General features: G+C 47.9%; 1 protein-coding gene and 1 pseudogene across 1 annotated transcript; both read left to right on the forward strand.

Moving 5' to 3' along the window:
- Positions 1-4,473: 4,473 nt before the first annotated feature.
- LOC124694770 (non-specific lipid-transfer protein 2G-like) lies at positions 4,474-4,767 on the forward strand. The gene has a single exon (XM_047227722.1). It carries the CDS (start codon positions 4,474-4,476, stop codon positions 4,765-4,767), a length of 294 nt encoding a protein of 97 aa, XP_047083678.1.
- Positions 4,768-8,185: 3,418 nt separating this feature from the next.
- Positions 8,186-8,456, forward strand: LOC124695532 (annotated as a pseudogene).
- Positions 8,457-15,826: the final 7,370 nt, after the last annotated feature.

Here is a 15,826-nt window from a genome sequence, read left to right on the forward strand (position 1 = left end):
GGCGTTGACCATACTGACTAACATATTTGTTGAGGAGGTGATCAGAGAGGGGTCGCTGATATCTTATGTTCTTCACCTCTCCCTCCGTGACATAGCGCTTGCCATCATGACGGAGCCGATCGCGTGGAGCGGCCTCATCCGTATCCTTGCTCGTGAGAGCAGCTGCCCTCATCTCCATCTTTGCCGGAGTGGTTTCCAGTGCCCTACCATGTTGATGCTGAACGAGGGGCCTGGTCGGCAACCTTCGGAGTAGGTGATTTCTACCATGTTAACGGCGGGGAAGGGTTGGGTGTCGACCTTCATGGCGTACTCGGTTGAAAATTAGCCGCCCCTTCTCTATCGCCGCTTGGATGTGCTGACGCCACACCCGGCAATCGTTGGTGGCATGGGAAAGCGAGTTGTGGAATTTGCAGTACGGCTTTCCGTTTAGCTCTTTCGCCGTGGGGAACTTGAGACCTTCAGGAACCGTCAACTGTTTCTCCTTGAGCAGGAGGTCGAAGATCTGTTCAGTCTTGGTCACGTCAAAATCAAATCCCCTGGGCGGCCCTGGTGGCTTTACCCATTTGCAGGCCACAGGGGTTCCTCCCCGAGTCCACTCAGCCACTGCTATCTCTTGGCCTCCCGCAGGCACTTCATCCTCCTCCGTATCGACCATGACTACTGCACGCTTGAACTTGTCTTGGTACAGGTCGGGGTGGCGCTGTTCATATGCCGATAGTTTCGAACCATGTGCGCCGGCGAGGATAATCCGCTTGGGAGGCCATGTCCTTGAGCTGTGTTGCAAGGCCTGCTACCGCCAACTCGATCGCTTCCTTTTCGGTTATACGAACCGAATAACATCGGTTCCTAAGATTCCTGAAGCGCCGGATGTATTCCGTCACCGTTTCCCCGCGCTTCGACGTAGTTGTGCTAGATCGGCAATGCCGGACTCGGAAGCTTCGAATGGTATTGCATATGGAACTGTTCTTCCAATTGCTTCCAAGACTCGGATGGAGTTCGCCGGTAGAGAGGTGTACCATCCAAAAGCCGATCCCGTGAGGGACTCGTGAAAAGAGCCTCACGCGTAGCTGATCCGACACCGAAGCCGGTCCTAGTTGAGCCAAATATCGGCGACGTGCTCGATGGAGCTGGAGCCATCCGATCCACCGAATTTGGAGAAGTCGGGGAGCCGATATTTTGGTGGCAGCGGGATCATCTCGTAATCGTCGGGGTACGGCTTGGAATAGCCGATCGCCCTTCTTTTCGGCATCATGCCGAACTGGTCTCTCGGTATGGTACCGATCCGATCCGCCGTGCTGGCCGTAGGAGTTGCACTCGAAGATTCGCCGGGGTGGCGTACTTGGCCTGCCACGTTTGCTTTTCCAGCTCCGAGCCAGCCTGCAGGAGCTGGGCTCGGGAGTTTCGTCGGTGTGGCGTATTTAGTTAGCCACATCCGCTCTCGTCGCCGACGTTCCTCCTCGTCTTCGCCGGAGTCCCCGATGTTGTGGCCTGGTTTGTGAGTGCCCAGTCACCACAATCCGGCACATACATGCACGCGTACCCATGAGGGATCTCCTTAGGCGCCTCCATTAAGAACTGGTAGTCACTGGGGTCGCCACCAATTCTGTAGACGAGGAATGCCGGTGTAGTCGGCACTTCAGCAGGGTGCTGCCAACGCAAATGGCAGCGGTGGGCCGGACCGGAAAGGCAACTCTCCTTGATGAGTCCCGAGAGCTGGTCCCGACGGCGAGTGCCGGTGGCTCATGATCTCTCGGATCACGCGCAGAGCGACACGCTCCAAGCACGTTGACCAAGTTCTCGCAGTGGCGGTGTAGCGAGTGAGCCACCGGGTAGTTGATCTCCTCGCCGCGGACCCCGGTGCGTTCCTCCGACGGGGAAGAGAGGTCTACCCCATCGAGTGCACCTTCTGGTGAGAACCCCTTCCATCTGATGCCACCGGAACGGGTTCTGCCGAAAAGAGCCGATGAGGTCGGCTTCGAGGGTAGCCTTGATCTCGTTGTATTGCTTCTTGAGGTCGTCGGGCGGATCCTCGTAGGTGATCTGGCGTGCCGTCCGCCATCTCAGATGTAGATGCCGAAGTGGTTGATGTAGACGAATGTCCCACCGGGCGTGCCGGAATGTGTTGACTGCCAAAACCCACCGGCGGGGCAGCGGCCTTGTCAACACCGTAGAGCCGGGGGGAGCCTAGAGCTGCGGGCCGGCTGAGACCCCTCCGAGCGACGGCCCGCAATGCTCTTCTGGTCACACGCGGCGTTGCGAAGTGCAAGGGCGTGCCACCCGACCTATACCTGGTCGGGAAGGTGATGAGATTGCCTCGCTTAGTTTCCTCGCGGGGCATACATGTAAACGTTAAATACGAGCCTCGATCGGCTCTCAGAGTTATCCCGTGAATCGGCTCAAAGAGCCGATCCACCCATGATCCGTACGGGGTGTACGAATACTTGGTGGTCCCGCTTGATCAAGATGTAGCTAATGAGATCTACGACGATTTAGGGTTTTCACCACATAATCGGATCATCCTACTCCGGGTTGGGCCGGATGGCCACGCACGGTGCTCGTAAGCCGATCCTAAACAAGGCCAAAAACCAACATGAAGTTGATCCTAGGAACATCCCGTTTAGGACTTGCGAACGCCACCCTACATGCCACAGGATCCTCCCCCCCTTTGTAAGGCCAAACTATTGCAGATATTAAACTAATCCTTGTAGAACAAGGAGCAATCGTAACGGATCAGATCTACTAAATAATGATCAAGCGGGGTGCCGCCCCCACACCTGAGATAGGCGTGAGGACGGCTAGATATGCAAGGGTTGCACTACGTAAGCATGCTTAAACGAAGAACAATGCTAACCCTAACACATCTAATGATAACTACGTTGCTCGCCATCAAAAGCGCTTCGATACGAGCAACGCATGAACAACGTGGGCTTGTGCTGCCTAGATCGCAAGATGCGATCTAGGCAGCATGTCGCTTACCTGATAGAAACCCTCGAGATGAAGGAGTTGGCGATGCGCCGAGATTGGTTTGTTTTTGGGGTTGAACGTGAGTTGTTGTTTATTCCATAAACCCTAGGTACATATTTATAGTCCAGGGGACTTTCTAATGAGGGCGTGCACTAAACCGTGCACGACTAAAATTCTATCTCTTATAATAAACTACTAAATAAAGATACACGGGCAATTCAGCCCAAGACCCTTCATGCCAGGCCGCCTTAGAATCCTTCCACAAGTAATCTTCCAAGCCCGGCCCACCTCTGGATTCGTCTAAAATCTGGTGATAACACATGCGTGGATCGAGATTGTGAATTTGATTTGCAACTATAAATGGCAAGTAACAGGTGAGACGTCGTGTTGTTCCTTCAAACCTCCCTCACGTCGGTTCTAATTTCAATCAAATTGCGTCCGAGCCAAATCAACACGGAGCCAATGCCCCTCCTTAAGCAAACTGGTACAACCTTAGTAAGCCCATTCTGGGCCCGCTAGTCGGGCCGGGTTGTGGCGCTGTCGGATGGGCCGCTGCTGGGTAGGCCCATTCCGTGGTCCATCTTCAGAGACGGTGACAATGCCGTGCTCCGAGCTTGCCCGCCCTTGAACTTCAAGTCGCCAGAAACAACGGACAGAAAACATCACATAGTTGTGATGCAAGAGACGAGCGCGTTTGGATCATTGGCTTGAATACCGTCGTCTTCTTTTGGCTACCGTCCAGCGAGCCAGCGGGCAACCAACACTAGCGACCTACCCAACTTGACCTCTAGCTATCAGATTTCAATGGCCACCAACCGCGCGCTCGATCGGTCCGAGCTATGCTGGCCGTGATAATAATGGCCATCGACGAGTTAGTGCAACTTAGTACTCTGCATTAATGCTGGAGTAACTCTGCAAGTTGAGATGAAAAATACTCAGCGTTAGGCTGGCCATAGTGCAAAGTATCATATAGTGGTATCATCCATATGATACAAGTCTATGATACTACCCTATAGTGGTTAGTATCATCTAGTAGTACCATAATATCATAATATTTAATTATTTGTAGAATCTCAATGCAATTATGTATAGGATGTATTTGACATTAAATTTTCTAGTTTCACTTGCTATGATACAGTATCATATTATGATACCACTAGCATATCTCTCCTTATTAATTATACCGCCACATCAGATTTTTGCTAAAGTGGCATGCATGATACTTCTTATGATACTAGCACTATGGCTAGCCTTAATATGTTCAACTCTAACCTCGTACACTCCGCCGGCTATGGCTCCTGCATTAATCACCCACCAGCTGCGGCGGTCGCATGTAGTACGTGTCGCCCCATGGAGGAGGGTGAGCTGGGAGCACGGCCGGCTATAAATACCCCAGGAGTTCCGAGCCACTCCTCCACACCACCGGCGCAGCACACATCTCCATCACACACACCAGACAACACCTGACAGCTAGTGAGAGCGAGAGTGAAGACTAGCCCAGCGACGGCCATGGCGATGAAGAAGAACCCGAGCGTGGCCGTGGTGGCTCTGATGCTGGCGCTGGTGGTGCTCGCCGCTGCGCCGGGCGGGGCGCGCGCGGCGTGCGACGCGTCGCAGCTGGCGGTGTGCGTGTCGGCGATCATGAGCGGGGCGCCGCCGACGCCGGAGTGCTGCGCGAACCTGACGGCGCAGCAGGGGTGTTTCTGCCAGTACGCCAGTGACCCCGCCTACGGCCGCTACATCAAGAGCCCCAACGCCCGGAAGACCCTCGAGTCCTGCCACCTCGCCGTCCCAACCTGCTAGGCGCCGGCAGCTAGCTCCGTCCGTGAGACCATGAGAGACTAGCTAGCTTAGCTGAGCGAGTGAGTGAGCGCGTGCGTACTCTCGTGTGGCACGTATGCTCCTATTATTGCCTATTGTTGGAATAAAATGATGGTTTGCTCTGCCGGCCGCTTAATTTGGGTTGAATCTTTGTTGTCTCTAATGAACTCCAACGGCGATGCTTGCATGTCACCAGCACGTCGATAGATCAGTCGTGTTTCCATCTTTTTTTTTTCTTGAAAAATTCTTCTGTCGATCGACAGGCATCGGTTCGCACTCTCTGTACTCCAGTCCTCCTCCTCCTCTGTTTAACTGTTTCCTCTGTTTCCTCCGTCACTTGCTGTAAACTTCCTACCAGTCGGGTTCACGCGACGACGAATCAGCCGAAAGTTGTTGTGAAAGCTTCGGAGAGATTGCTCCGTTTCCGTATGGTCGCTATTGAAAATTTGAGATGTCTACAGTAGTAATTAAACACATTGCATCTACCAGTACTAAAGCCTGAAGGGGTGTTTTGGTTAGACCTACTTCCTGCTCTTTGGGCAGCTTATGAGTAAATACATGTTTTGGCTTTTGACAGGATATTATTGCATGATATTATAAGCCAAACTCAAACTAGACGCATGTAAGCTAGAAGCAACTAAACTAAACGCCCTCTGATCTTAGTGGCTGGCAAAAATCAACTTAACAAAAAAATGTTAGTGCCTCCGTCCAGAAATGCAAGGAACTCCGTTGTCCAAGTGAACAAGTTAAGGAAACTTCCATTTGCAACTAATTGCACCCACACCCCGTTGTATCATATATGTCCCTCACAAAATTGAAATATGCTACTCCCTCCGTTCCGTGGAAAGTGTCGGAGTTCTGTACAAATGTAAATTTACGAAAAACCCCTTATAATTACAATTCTTCTCCGATCAGGTCCTTCATTCTGAAACCAAAGATCGCATCTATCTCCAGCCTCCCCGGCTTCATCAATAGAAACTAGCCATGTTAGACAGATCGGGAAATAGGTCATGGACTCACCGTAGGAGCTCCCTCCGGCACCGTAGAAAGGAGGTCCACTGCGTCCGGCGCTGCTCGCACATCCCTCCACCTCCATCTCGACGGCTGCAGATCCGGTCGCCGGAGGGGAAAAACTAAACTTGAACTCGGGGAGGAAGAGGATGACCGGTGGGAGGAAGAGGGAGGCGGCGGCGATGCTCGAGAGGAAGAGGGAGTTGGCAGCGCGGTGCGGGGGAAGCAAGGCCGCCACATCGTGGGGTCAGACGGGGTGGCGGGCCACGGGCGGTGTCGACAAGAAAGCGAGGAAGAGAGGAGAGGCCGAGGAAGAGGGGTCGTCAGCGTGGACCTCGGGTTTGGTCGGAAAAACAGCAAGGATGCTTTTGCAAAACAACCCGTCCGACATTTTCCGTGAGACGGAGGGAGTATTTCACATGGAATTAAACGAATTACTATAAATGGTGGAATATTCGATCAACAAGTACAACGTTCAACATCACTATGAATACATACATTTTAGGTACACCCTCGTTAACAATGAAGCTACATTACTGCAAACCAATTAACTCTGGATTGCTAACATGCGAGGCAAGTGTAACATGAGAGCAACTCAGTCGCGTCCCTTAAAAAACGTCCGACGCGATGATTTAGAAGCCTTTTGGAGAGCGCGCCAGATGAAAAGAAGCAATAAAATTTGGACAAAAAAGGAGACCATTTCCAGTTTCATGCTGCAAACAACGTCCGAATGCATGCATTTTGATAAGAGAAACCATGTGGGAAAAGTAGGTGAAAAAAATGTGAGATAGTTGGAAAAAAAAGGATGACATGTAAGGACTAGAGAGGTTGCATGCATGCCTTTCATCTCGTATTTTATTTGTGTCTGCGTCCTCCACCCGTTCCCTAGATATAGAGTCCGAACCAGGAATGCAAATATAAAGTACAATTTTTTTAGTTTTGAAGATTTTTGTGATGCTCTAATACTATGCTCTAATTGGGTGGACATTAGGATGTAAACATTAGCCATATGCTATGTGCAAAATAGAAAGCTTACTGTATATTGCAATCTATCTACAAAATTTCAGTCTGTTACATGCCTTTTTTGGATCCTGGTCACTGAAAAAGAACTGATTTTTTGTACAGTTCATAAGCATGAAGATACATGGAGCAAACCACCTGCTGTCAACAATTTCCAATCAAATCCAACAAACTAATGGTGAAACTACATGCTCTGTAGGATGTTCTATAGAAGATGGTCGATTGCAAAGTTTGTAAGAAACTTTTGCTTGAAGATCTCATTTCTACCCTGAATTTTGGCATGGATATTGTGGTGCCTGTGTCCCTCATCCATCTAATGGATCATGCAAACTTGATCCATCACACTACATGTGTTCCCCCCTTATATGCATGGATAATGTCTAGATTTTACAATTTATGACATCCAACTACAACTTTTGCAGGAAGGGCAGAGTTCAAAGATGTTGTTTTTGCAAGGAAACTATGTGTTCTTTTTGCATAAATTTGACCACTTTCTGTTCTACATACTAGCTTTTTCGTGCCTTGTGATGGGTTGATGTTGATGCAACATCAGTATCAGGGGATGAAGTTTTGGGTACAGATTTTAGTTTCCTTACCAGATCTGCTAGTTTCTGGGGAGTAGGAGGGGATGGAGTTTTATGCAAACTCTGGGGATGAAGAAGAGTCTATTTTGTTACCTTCTAGGTAGAACACCAGATCCGTCCTGTTCTCTGGCGACAGATGTAATTTTTCCACGGGTTGGAGGTGTTGGATGGAACTATCCTACATACATGGATGAGATGGAGCGGCCGCCGTCTAGAGGAAGAAGAAGGCCACGAGGTAGGGTTCTGGGAAGAGAGGTCGTGGGATGCTTGGGTGGGTGCTTTTGTCGTTTTTCTGGTCTTGCTAAACAAACGAAAACGAAAAAGGAGTCAAGACACGGTGGACCACTTTCTATTTTCGGTAACTTTTGATTCCGACAGGGGGCACCGTATAAGACCAGCTGATGCCATGGCACCGTGTAGAAACGTCACGTCCGACATGTAAGGACTAGAGAGGTTGCATGCATGCCTTTCATCTCGCATTTTATTTGAGTCTGTGTCCTCGACCCATTTCCTAGATATTGAGTCCTAACCAGTAACGCAAATATAAAATACATTCCTTTTTAGCTTTGAAGATTTTTGTGATGCTCTAATACTATCTCGTTTGAGGCATTTGCGTCAGTGGCGTCACAGGTCAACATTAACGGCCGGTTATAAATACCCCAGGAGTTCCGAGACACTCCACACCACCGGCGCAGCACTCTACTCCATCACACACAACAGACAAGAGACAACACCTGAAAGCGAAAGCGAGAGTGAAGACTAGATCAGCGACGACCATGGCGAGGATGAAGAAGAACCCGGGCGTGGCCGTGGTGGCTCTGATGCTGGCGCTGTTGGTGCTCGCCGCTGCGCCGGGCGGGGCGCGCTCGGCGTGCAACGCATCGCAGCTGGCGGTGTGCCTGTCGGCGACCACGGGCGGGGCGGCGCCGACGGCGGGGTGTTGCGCGAACCTGAAGGCACCAGTACGCCAAGGACCCGGCCTACGCCCGCTACATCAAGAGCCCCAACGCCCGCAAGACCCTCCTGTCCTGCCGCCTCGCCGTACCTACCTGCTAGGCGCCTCGATCAGCCTCCTAGCACATATTCTTGCTAGCTGACTCCGTGAGTGTGAGAGAGTATGAGACTAGCTAGCCTAGCTGAGTGACTATGCTCCTATTATTGCCTATTGGAATAAAACGATGGTTTGCTCTGCCGTCGGGCAGCTCGCCCCTGTCTGCTCTGGCCGGCCGCTTAATTTGTGTTGAATCTTTGTCCCAAATGAAATCTAACGGAGATCGGAGTTTCTATTTCGTTTTCTCTGAATAACTCTACTCTCCATCGACAGGCACCGATGCGACACTCTCTACCTACGCCACCCTCCTCGTCCTCTGTTCAGCTGTTTTCTCTGCCAGTCGCTGTAAACTTCCTAGTCCCATTCACGCGACGATGAACCGGCCGGCCGGCCAAGTGAGTAGGAGAGATTAATCCATTTCCGTTTGGGAGCTATTCAAAATTTGGAATGCCAGACACTGGTAATTTAACACATTTCGTCTAGCACTACTGAAGTCTGAAGGGGTGTTTTGGTTAGACCTACTCTTTGCTCTTTGGGCAGCTTTTTTTTTGTAATTTTTTTTTTTGAAATTGTCACCGGGGGAGAGAATCTCCACCTGAATTGCATTGATCAGCATATAGCTTAGGTCTGAAAATTAGAATTACATGCAGAGAGGTAATCTCGCCATGACATGGCGTCCTCTTTGAGGTTAGGTTTTTTTTTAAAATGGGGGGCAAATAGATTTTGCCCCTTTCTATTGATTAAGGAGAAGCAAAGAGTTTAAAGTTTACAAAGGCTAGAAGCCCCGGCAAAGACAAAGGTATTACTCTCCCGGCATGAAATCACCCAAACACTTTGCACCCGCTAAGACCCACAACCTCGACTCGGATTTGATCCTATCAAACACAACAAACGAAGGCGCAAGCTTATTACGAAAAACTCTAGCATTACGCTTGCACCACACTTCCCAAGAGACTAACATAGTGAGGGAAGCCATAGCTTTGCGGTTGATCCTAACATCATACGACATTCTTCTCCACCAATCCTCGATCGAAAGTCCCTCCCAATTTGAGGGGGTCAACTCCGGAATGCCCAACCAATCTTTAACCCGAGTCCAAAGACGTATGGTAAAGCGGCAATGAACGAAGAGGTGATCCACCGATTCCGTGACCTGTTTGCACAGTGGGCAAAGGCCGCAGTTTGGCCACCCATGCCTCGCAAGCCGATCCGCCGTCCAAATACGTTTTTGATTCGCAAGCCATGCGAAAAATTTAACCTTCGGCGGGGCCCAAGCTTTCCAAATGTACTTATCCATGGCCGAGGCGGTGGACCCGAAGAATTGCATCTCGTAAGCTGACTTGGTTGTGTAGCCGCCATGCGGGGTGAGCCTCCAAATGATGTCGTCATCAATGTCGTGCCTAAGAGTGACGGTGTTGAGTAGCGTCCAAAGCTCAACGAATTGGCGAAGGTGATCGGCGGTAAAAGGTCTTCCCAATCCAATCTTGGCGATCCACGCACGGTCATGGAGGGCTTGTGCAACCTTCCAATTTTTCCTTTTGGAGGAGTCGAAGATGAGCGGTGCGATATCTATTGGCTTTCTCCCGCCAAGCCATGGGGCATGCCAGAAGGGCATTTTCTTCCCATTCCCAAGAGTGATCGAAGTGGCGGCATAAAAGATATCCATATCATCTTTGTTGCAAGGGTTATCGTATCTAACCCAAATCTTGTTGGGGTCTTTCCACTCGAACCAAGGCCATCGAAGGCGGAGTGCCGTAGCGAATTTGTCGGTATGAAGGATTCCAAGCCCACCTAACCTTTTGGGGCGGCACACCAACTGCCAATTAACCTTGCACTTGGCACCGGTAGTAGTATCTTTGGCGGACCAAAGAAAAGCTCTTTGGAGTTTGTTGATGAATTTGATAGTCTCGGGCGGGACCATAAGCGGCGTAAGGTGATAGATGGCTTGAGAGGCGATGACGGATTTGATCAAGGCGGTACGGCCGGCCGTGGTAATAAATTTGCCATTCCAAGAGGGCTGCTTGCCGGCGCACTTGTCCTCAAGGAATTGGAAGTCGACCCTCCTCAAGGAGCGAACCGAAAGAGGCAACCCAAGATATCGCATAGGGAAGGAGGTTCCTGCCGCCGGCACCCCTTCAAGGATAACATCAAGGTCGATTCCCCCGCATCGAATGGGAACCACGGAGCTCTTCTCAAAGTTAGTATGAAGCCCGGTGACCAACCCAAAGTGGCCAAGGATGTCCGCAAAGTTTTTGATATCCTCCTTGAAGGGGGCGATGAACACCGCCGTGTCGTCCGCATAAAGTGAAGTCCTAAGAATGGACCCTCTACCCCGGAGCTTGTGGAGGAGCCCCAATGTCGTCGCATGTTCCAAAATTTGTGAGAAGGGGTCAATGCCAAGAACGAAAAGAAGCGGGGAAAGGGGGTCCCCCTGTCTACCCCGGAGGTTAGGCTTTTTGATATGTGCATTGTGTCTTCTATCTGCTGAGGGCATCCAGGGCAGAAATGTGAGTCGATGATTCCCTTATGGTGTAGATTCTTGCAAGTGTTTAGCTTGTCTAGGTGTATAAGCCAGCCGAAGATCTTGAGTCCTCCTGGAACTCGTGAGTACCAAATATAGGATGTGGTGTCTTCATATTGACTGTCTTGTAAGGCCAGGTATGCATTCTTGGTCGTAAATTTCTTGCCATCTATCATAGTTCTCTGATCCATGTCCTGTGTGAGTCGAATGGAAGCGACAGAAGAGAGGCAAGCTCGGCTGCTGCCGCATCTGTTAATCTATTCCGCAAGTCATGCTGAATCCCTCCTTGGATAATATCACTGACTAGTGCATTTGGTAGGAGGTGGTGTGAGAAAATGGCGAGGTGTGTTTTTGTTAGAGGTTCTGGGAGCAGCCATCTATCTAACCAGAAAAATGTGTTTTTGCCGCTACGGACAGATCATTGTGTAATTGCTCGCAGGGTGTCTAGATTTTTGAATATTGTTTTTGCTAGAAATGAGATGTGTATCCCTTGGGTTATAGGTAGTGGTGATTGGCCAGTTATCCAATGTCTCCATGGGGTATTGACGTTTTACAGAGTTTTGTAACTAAATTTCAAAAGCAGACAAATATTTTGCACTTGCTAGTTCTTAACCCCAAGACCACCAGCTTTTCTGGTGTGCAATATTTTTTTGCAAGCAACTAGACATTGTGCACCAGAGCATATTTCCTCCCCTGCCCAGAAGAACGCCCTTCGCCTTCTATCATTTTTTTTTCTAGAATCAGGATGGGGATTAGGAGCGATGACATGAATTGGGTTGGCAAGTTAGCCATGACAGCTGATAGTAAAATAAGCCGACCTCCTTTTGATAAAAAAAGTTGCACACCATCCGGCTCGGATTTTGTCAATTCTGTCGATGAGAGGTTGAAGCTGTTAAGTTTCATGCACTAGCCACTTGAACCAAATGTCCGAACCGATGGAAAGAGCTAGGCAATCTACTTTATACATGTCAACACCCCCTCTCACGTGTGACGGGGAGACGAGAAGACAAGTCAACACGTGAGGCTGCGGGGAGAGGAGATAATTTTTAGAATAAATTGGGAAAGCCAGGATTTGAACTCAAGACCTGGGGCTCTGATACCATGTTAAGCTTCATGCACTAGTCACTTGAACCAAAAGTCCGAACTGATGAAAAGAGCTAGGCAATCTACTTGTACACTTCACAACAGAAACGCTAATTGTGGTAGTTTGGTTGGAGATAGTGGCAGTCCGAGATAAGTTTGGGGGAAGGGGTGAATCTATGTGCCCAGGTGAGAAGCTATAAGAAGCGTTTCGTGTTCGTTAACATTCATAGGAATGAACGCTGTCTTATTGAAATTGATCTATAGTTCAGTTGCGAGAGCAAAGTCATCTAGAAGTTCTTTTAGTTTTTTGCGGAGTGTACCAAAGCTTTGGCTAAGATGATTGTGTCGTCTACGTACTGAATCGTGGCCGGGGGCAAGTCATGTATAATTGGATGATGCAAATCTCCTTTCGTAAATGCAAAGTGAGTTAGTTGTTGAAGGATATATCAGAGCTGTCTTAGTCCCTTTTTGCACTGTATCCATGGGCCAGGTACACCAATAAGAAGAATTGAGGTTTTTCCGGTGTTACGAATGTTTTGTATCCAATAACAGAATAGAGATCGAGGGAAAGCCTCTCTTATCGTTAGCAGGTTATGTAGCCATAATCAAAAGCTTTTCTAATGTCAAGTTTTATTACCATGGTAGACGCTTTCCTTTTATGACAACAGTTTAGCAGGTCCACCGCATAAGAGAAGTTTTCAGAGATCGAGCGTCCCTTTACAAATCATGTTTGGCCGCCATGGACGAGATTTGGGATATGGCCTTGGAGTCTGTTTGCTAGGATTTTTGCAATTGCTTTTATCGAGCAGTTTTGCAGAGAGATCTATTATATACTAAAAGCACAATACGGAGGTCTAAAATAGAGACACCACGATAATCCACATCATTAAAATTATTTTAACTGTTAGATTTATAATTTACAGCTATGATTTAACGAGAATTAAAAGTTATGTAAGTTACGTAACATGGATCGTGTACATGAGAAATCATTGTTAACATCTTGACACGCTCATATCCCTTAATCAGATACATGAACGCATCCAGGTATCATGGCGTGTAGTCTAGGAACTCTTTAAACAAACATGTTCTCACATGAGATGGGCTCGCATGTAAACCACCTAAAGTCCCAGGTATTCAGATTCAGATTGTTGAATTCCTATCTAATTGTTGAGATTTAAAGGAAGATGGTCCCACCACGGTTGTTCAAAAATCTGCACTAATACTGATAGAATTCATATCCACTAGGCCATGCGAATTCACTTTCAAACGAGGCAGTTTATGTTTAATTGGAGATTGGCCAATGTATGTACACTACGACAGCATAGAAAATACACAACGTTTCAAATATCAATGAGCCATGTATTGTGAATTAGAGAGCAATAGTTCATCGCATTCTGTTGATAGATCACCTTCACGCCAGTGGCTGGCTGCAAACGCTTTGTTCTCAGTGAAAAAAAGACTATGAAATAGTATTTCCGTTTTTTCAGAAATTTTGAGAATACTTGCCAAAATATCGTTAAAATTGTCAAACCAATTCAGAAATTTATCCAAAATTCATTAAAAAGAAAGAAAATGTTGCCAAATTAAGTACATACATGTAAATTCCCCCACCAATATTTTTACTCGATAGTCTCATGGCCGACGGGGCAGCTGCTAGGGTTTTTCGATCTGTGGAGAAAATAATTGCATGCAATGGTATTTCAGGTTTTCGGAAATTTTGAAATATTTCCCAAAATTTGTCAAAGAAATTTACAGATTAATCAGACATTCCTAAAAAAAATTGAGCAAATTATCTAAATATAGATAAATTTCTACTATAATATTTTCTCGGTTGATTATCCAGAAAAACTGGTTTCCGGCAAGATACCGGAAATACCAGTCGAAAAAACAAATCCCCGTCGGATGCTCGCGACGCTAGGCTAAGATCCAAGAGTATAAAAAATTAAGAAAATTATCTAACTATAGATTAATTTCTACTATAATATTTTCTCGGTTGATTAACCAGAGAAACCGGTTTCGGGCAACATACCTGAAATACCAGTCGAAAAAACAAATCCCCGCCGGGTGCTCGCGATGCCAAGCTAAGCTTCAAGAGCTATGCGAGAAGGCCGACGAGCAGGATAGCTCGGTGGTACAGAAAACATCGTGGGATAGTATGCATATTACGTTCTAAACCTTTAGTAACAACAAATATTTTTAGAAAACGACGTCCCAAGATCTTAGGCCACTGAGCTAATATCGATGATCTTTAAGGTTATTTGTAACCATTCACTAATGTAACACAACACACAAAATCTACATGCTAGCTCACGATATGGATTTAATCCTATACAAAAGGTATAATATCACCATGTACAAAAACGTCATATGTACTCTAATGATATTTATTGTTTTATCCTAATTGGTAAAGTAAAATTTCAACCAGAATTAAGGAATATAAAGAAGTTATTGCAGATGCAAGATATTATTATGGTGATTGTGGATTCAAAAAAATCAACAATGATAATACATGGTATTATTGTTGATTCCATAATGTGAAATATAATATTCCTATCACTTTCGAGAAAATCAACAATGATACCACCGCAGCCGTACCGCCCACACGTCCCAAAATTAGCCGCAGCAACAGCTGCCGCGCCAGGACTAGGCAACAACCGTCTATGTCGATGTCGATGAGGAGGCGCCAACATGCATGTCCTGACAAAGGATGATGCTCGCAAGAGGAAGGGGAGCCACAGGACCAGCGGCTTCAACGACGACGAGGACAAATGTTTGTCTGATGAGTGACTCGCGAACTACCATGACTGCAATAATGGTGCCTAGCAAAAGAGCAAGGTCTACTGGGCCAAGGTGGTCCAAGAGTACGATGAGAGAAAGCGTCACAAGCCCTATGAGATGCGCAACGAACGCACGGAAGAGTCCATCAGAAAAAATGAAACTACATCAAACAAGAGACCTCCAAGTTCTGCGCCGCCATCGTCCATGTTCTTGCCCACCCAGAGAGTGGCACGGGCGTGATGGTACTAGTAAGTAACGGGCATTGTGATTCGATCCATCTATTGCAGCATCATAAACCTAACTTTTAGCAATTAGGTACAAATGGACTTGCAGAAGTTCAAGGCAACACATAAGAAGAGCTTCTATATGGTGAATTGTTGGGACAAGCTGAAGGAGGCGGCGAAGTGGAAGGTTGACTATGCGGCCTACCATGAAGCTGTCAAGAATTGGACAGCCGCGTTGGTTGTCGACGGCGAAGACGACGATCCTGGGCAGAAATTCCTTCCACCTCGTCCGCTGGGCCAAAAGGCTACCGAGGCCGATCTTGCCCGGGAGGCATCAACCCTTGCGTTGAGACGGACCTTGGAGAAGACCATGACCGAGTCTCAAGCCGCTTAAGAAGCGTCTGGAAAGAGGCCGCATCTGTTATCTACCTCAACCTCACCAAAGAGGTTATTGAGGTCCAAAGGATGGACGTCGCGGCCAAAAAGGGCAGACGCCGAGGCCAAAATACGTGGCGCCGCTGCCAAGATTCGGGCAGAGCACGCAACGATCATGCTGGTCGACTTGGTCAACATGCTGAAGAATTGTGCTGAAATCTGCATGCGAGACGCCTGATCTGCGGTGCCATTGTCAAGCACCATGGCCTCCTTTTGAACTATATTTGCTATTCTGGGCATGTTTAGGCATATTTTGGACTACATTTTGTGCCGTATCTTGTGCACAATATGATGAACTTATTTGAAATATCAGTTTGAGCCAATATGATGGCCATAT

The sequence above is a fragment of the Lolium rigidum genome, chromosome 3 (genome assembly GCF_022539505.1).
Source record: "Lolium rigidum isolate FL_2022 chromosome 3, APGP_CSIRO_Lrig_0.1, whole genome shotgun sequence".
NCBI lineage: Eukaryota > Viridiplantae > Streptophyta > Magnoliopsida > Poales > Poaceae > Lolium > Lolium rigidum.

Coding starts and splice junctions, on each gene's coding strand:
- LOC124694770 (XM_047227722.1), top strand. CDS start 4,474: ATGGCGATGAAGAAGAACCCGAGCGTGGCCGTGGTGGCTCTGATGCTG.